The 4,474-nt window shown below is 65.9% G+C and overlaps 1 protein-coding gene across 1 annotated transcript in view; it reads right to left on the reverse strand.

Moving 5' to 3' along the window:
- Nucleotides 1-4,474, reverse strand: part of SERINC4 (serine incorporator 4) — a 6,477-nt gene extending 2,003 nt beyond the window's left edge. The window contains 12 exon segments of the mRNA XM_009280451.1: nt 618-830; nt 1,328-1,484; nt 1,594-1,645; nt 1,955-2,027; nt 2,330-2,456; nt 2,531-2,626; nt 2,925-3,136; nt 3,200-3,292; nt 3,294-3,353; nt 3,423-3,601; nt 4,046-4,196; nt 4,338-4,474. Coding sequence (XP_009278726.1) covers nt 618-830; nt 1,328-1,484; nt 1,594-1,645; nt 1,955-2,027; nt 2,330-2,456; nt 2,531-2,626; nt 2,925-3,136; nt 3,200-3,292; nt 3,294-3,353; nt 3,423-3,601; nt 4,046-4,196; nt 4,338-4,474 — 1,550 coding nt within the window.

Consider the following 4,474-nt stretch of genomic DNA (forward strand, 5'->3'; position numbering starts at 1 on the left):
GTCCGATGCTCTGCCACCCCCCGGCTTGCCCCCCCTCTCCAGCAGAGTTGCCCCAAAGACACCCTTGGCCATGACTGCTGCATGGATGGGCTGGTGCTGGGGTGCTGCGGGTACCTCCATGCCCAGCCCCACGGCTGCTGCCTGCATGGGGGCGGATGGCATAGGCTCAGCTCAGAGTTTTATGTAAAAATGTATTCAAGGAGCTATTTACAAAGAGCACACCGCCGGCGAGTGAGCTGAGATGCAGAGGCAGCCGGGGCAGAGCTGGGCTGGCAGGCCCTGGGCCAGGGCAGCTGGGCTGGCAGCCAGTGCGCAGCAGGAGCTGCCTCCCTGCCTGGAGGGAGCCTGGCAGCAGCCAGGGCTGAGCGCCCGCCACTTAGACTCGCTCTGTCCGGCCTCTTGGGTGGCCCCAGCTCAGCACAGGATCGGTGTCCCTAGGAGTGCCCACCTCCCTGGTCCCCCTCAGGCCCTCAGATGCCACCGTCTCCTGGGACAGGGGCTCAGGAGAGACCAGTGGGACCCAGTGGGGCTAGAGCACAGGCACAGGGCATGGCAGACACCAGCCCTGGCTGCTGCCATGCACGGGGATGGGCACAGTCCATCCCAGCAGGGACTACGTGGAGACACTGATGCGCTGCTGGGCACGTCGTCGCCGCAGGATGCGCAGGGCCGGACTGCTGCGCCGGTGCTGGGGAGAGCCGTGGAGGCAGAGGGGGCTCAGCAGCAGCCACAGGTAGAGCACGACGCAGGCCCAGCAGGAGGATACCTTCACCCAGAAGGTCGACCAGCTGCCGTGTGTGAAGGTGGTCTCCAGCACCGCATTCTCATAGCTGGTGGGAAAGGGCAGGCGTTGGGCACCCAAGGGACGCCTACACAGGGGGTCCCAGCAACAGCTGCAGCCGCCAAGTCACCCAATGTCCCAGCAGCCGCGTGTCCCTGGGCACATCCCACCTGCCATGGAGCCCCCCAGCCCTGCAGCCCCCAACCCGTCTGTCTGCAGCTTATGGCTGCTGGCTGCCGTTGGCAGGGGCTGTTGGTCAAAGTGGTGTGGGTCTGTGGGTGCAGAGCCGTGCACTTCCCCAGAAGGTGCCACCTCGGTGACACCAACACGGCTCAGAGCAGAGGGCCGGTGAGGAGTGCAACACTGCAGCCCGAGCCCGTGCGGGGAGCGGGTTGGAGCTGGCAGGGTGATGACGTGGGGGAGTTGATGACGCTGGGGGGGGAAGTGACAATGCTGGCAGGGCTGCAGTCCTGGCTGGGCAGCTGCACTAGCAAGAGGGAAGAGGAGTGAGAGCAAGGAGGGCTGGGCAGCAGCGCGGGGTCCTACCTGAACCAGTTGGTGAGGGTCATCATGACATAGAGCGAGGCGAGGAAGAAGACGAAGTGGAAGGCTGAGTAGCTGTAGACCACATGGTCTCGCTCATCCTGGATGATGCACTGTCCCCCAGCGGTCTCCTCCGCTTGCTCACACATCTTCTCGGTGCCTGGGAGAGCACAGGGCATGGCCACTCCTGCACCCCCTCCTTACCAGCACCCCTGGGCTGGGACACAGGCGCCCGAGGGTGTGTGTTACTGCACCCACCCTGCACCCACCTCTCAGCTCCTCCTCCATCTTCTCGGGGCAGCAGAAGCAACAGGAGGGTTTCTGCAGAGAGCAGTACGCTGGCAACTGCTGCTGGGGCAGGGCAGCCCGGCCCCACGGCCACTGCTGCTGGGCTGAGCCCTGCTGCAGGATCCGGCCCTACCTGGCACTGGGGCTGCCTGGCTCTGAGGAACCAGCGCAGGCGGGGGTGCGCCATGGGAAACCCCCCCACGCTTGGCTGGATGAAACCTGCCTTTGCCCCAGGCCTGGGGCTGGGACAGGGGCTCAGGGGGGCTTGGGGCAGTGGGTCTGGGGTGCCTGTGACAGGAGGACATGGGGCACAGCTGGGAGGGACACAGCATCCGTACTCACTTTAAACTCAAAGCTGTAGACTTTGACCATCCAGAGGGGCCCGAAGACCTCGGCGAGGTAGGAGGCTTCATTACTGTGCCCAGGAGAGAGGCAAAAAGCATAACACGGGCACCCACTGTCTTGTGCCAGGCCCCCAGCCCATGGATCTGACATGGCCACAGGAGACCTCCCGTGCCGTGCCTGGGGTCATTGCACTGCCCCTGCCCATCCACAGTTGCCCAGCCTGCTCTGGCCCTGCCATCCCTCGGGACATCCCCAGCTCTGCTGGCCGTGCCACAGGCTGGGGATGGGGTCCCTGTGCAGTGCCTGTCGGGCTGGCCGTGCCCAGAAGGGACAGTGCTGTGGGCACCCTGCCCACCCCACGGGCACACGCACCATGCAAAAAGCACGCAGGCGTACATGATGGCGGCCCCCAAGACGGCGATGGTGGTGTCCTCCATCTGCAGCTCATCCTGCCGGACGCCTGGGAAGCAGACGGTGAGGTTCTGCCCCTTGTAGAGCACTGTGGGGAGGCGGAGGTGAGATGGATGCGCACCCTGGTGGTGGGGGCTGCCAGCGGCAGGCAGGAGCACCTACCTCTCTCTGGGGGACGGCTGGACAGTGCGGAGAAGGTGAGGTACATCACGTAGCAGCTGATGATTGAGGACTGCAGCAGCCCTGACCGCGGCTGCTCTGCAAGGATGGGGTCAGAGGCATCACCAGAGCCCCAGGAGCACCACAACCTGGCGGATGGGCTCCACAGGGGCCCTGGGCAGCCTCCTCCCACCGCTCCCCTGCCCAATGCCCTGCGCCGAGGCACAGGAGGGGCCAGCAGGAGCCCTGGGGAGCTGGGTCCTCCCCAGGTGCCCAAGTGCTTGCCCTGAGCTAGGAGCCCACAGCCGCTCCCCCCAGCCCCAGGACGCAGCCAGCCCTGCAACACAGCGGCCCCTGCCATGCCGTGCTGTGCTATGCCATGCCATGCGGTACTCACTGAGCCGCACACAGGGCGTGATGGAGATGAAGGACATGATGCCACAGAGGCTGCCATTGATAGTGAGCAGCACCTTGTTGAGGTGGCAGGCGGCTGGGTGGGTGTAGTACTTGTAGAGGAAGGAGAAGGCGGCGGAGGCGAGGGTGTAGAAGGTAGTCGTGGCCAGCAGTACGGCCAGGTACCAGCGCTTGTCCTGCGCAGCACCCGTCAGCCTGCCGGGAGAGTGGGTGAGAGCCAGCAGGATGCAGGTGCCCGCCCGGTGCCCCGGCACTCACCAATTCTTGTTCCAGGTGTGTGCGAAGGCGGTGATCAGCACCAGCTGGATGAGGATGAAGGCGAAGCCCCCACAGATGCCCATGTAGTGCCAAGGGGATGAAGAAGCTGGCGGCACAGAGCCCCACCAGCACCAGCAGCTTCAGGAGCCAGAACCTGCGGGGAAGCAAGCATCTGGGAGACAGGGCCCCCAGCAGCCCCCAGCCCCACGCCCCATCCCTGTACCTGTTGTGGAGCTGAGCACGGCAGTCAGTGCTGGAGCGCACGTTGAGGAGCAGGGCAGCCTGCACCAGGTGGAAGCAGGCGGTGCCGAAGCAGACCCGGTCCACGGCTGAGGAGCCCCCCAGCCGCTCACAGTCCGCGCCCCCAGGCAGGTGTTTGCACAGCACCGCCGAGAAGGGCACCTGCAGGCACGGCGAGCAATGGGATGGGGCTGCTGGTGTGCCTAACACCCCTTGGCGCCCACGGCACCCAGCACCCCTGGACTCCTGACACCCCCAGCTTTCCCAATACCTTCTCCATCCCCAGTAGCCTTGGGAGCCCCAGCACCCCTGGCACCTCCAGCACGCTGAGCAAGTCCTGCATCTTCGGTACCCCTGGCACCCCTTCCCCCTTGGCGCCTCCCTCCAGCAACCTTGGCATTCCCAGCAGCCCTGTTACTCCCAGTATCCCCAGCATCCCAGTACTCCTGGCTCCCCTGGCAATTTTGGCACCCCCAGTGTTCCTGGGACCCCTAAGTGCCCCTGGGATGTCTGGCACCCCAGCATCTCCAGCACCCCCAGTGCCCCTGGGACCTCCGGCACCCCCAGCACTCATGGTACCACTGGGACCCCCAGCACTCCCAGCACCCTGGGTGTCCCAGCTCCCACCGTCACCTTCTCCCTGACGGCCTGGGCCACAGTGCGGGACAGCATGAGGCAGCACACGGCAGAGGCCAGGACATGCAGGAGTGTGTAGAGGATCCGGGTGCCCGTGGACATGCGGAGCCTGCGGCAGGAGCTGCAGCCAAAACCGCAGCACAGCTGGGGGGAGCATGGTCAGCAGGGACCCCACCGGGCTGGAACTGCACCTGAGCCTGGCCTGGCACCCCCGCCCCAGTCCAGTGCCCCCCTCCAGACCCGACGGGCCCCTCAGTCCCACCTGGCAGAGCAGTGAATGCTGGAGGCAGCTGTGCGCCCATGTGCCCGCCATGGCCCGTCTTGGCTCCGCTTGGCCCCCGCTGCCCTGACGGGATTAGGGGGATTGTCGGCTCGGCTCGGCTCGGCCCGCCCCGCCAT

This window comes from Aptenodytes forsteri, unplaced genomic scaffold, assembly GCF_000699145.1.
Source record: "Aptenodytes forsteri isolate BGI_AS27 unplaced genomic scaffold, ASM69914v1 Scaffold83, whole genome shotgun sequence".
NCBI lineage: Eukaryota > Metazoa > Chordata > Aves > Sphenisciformes > Spheniscidae > Aptenodytes > Aptenodytes forsteri.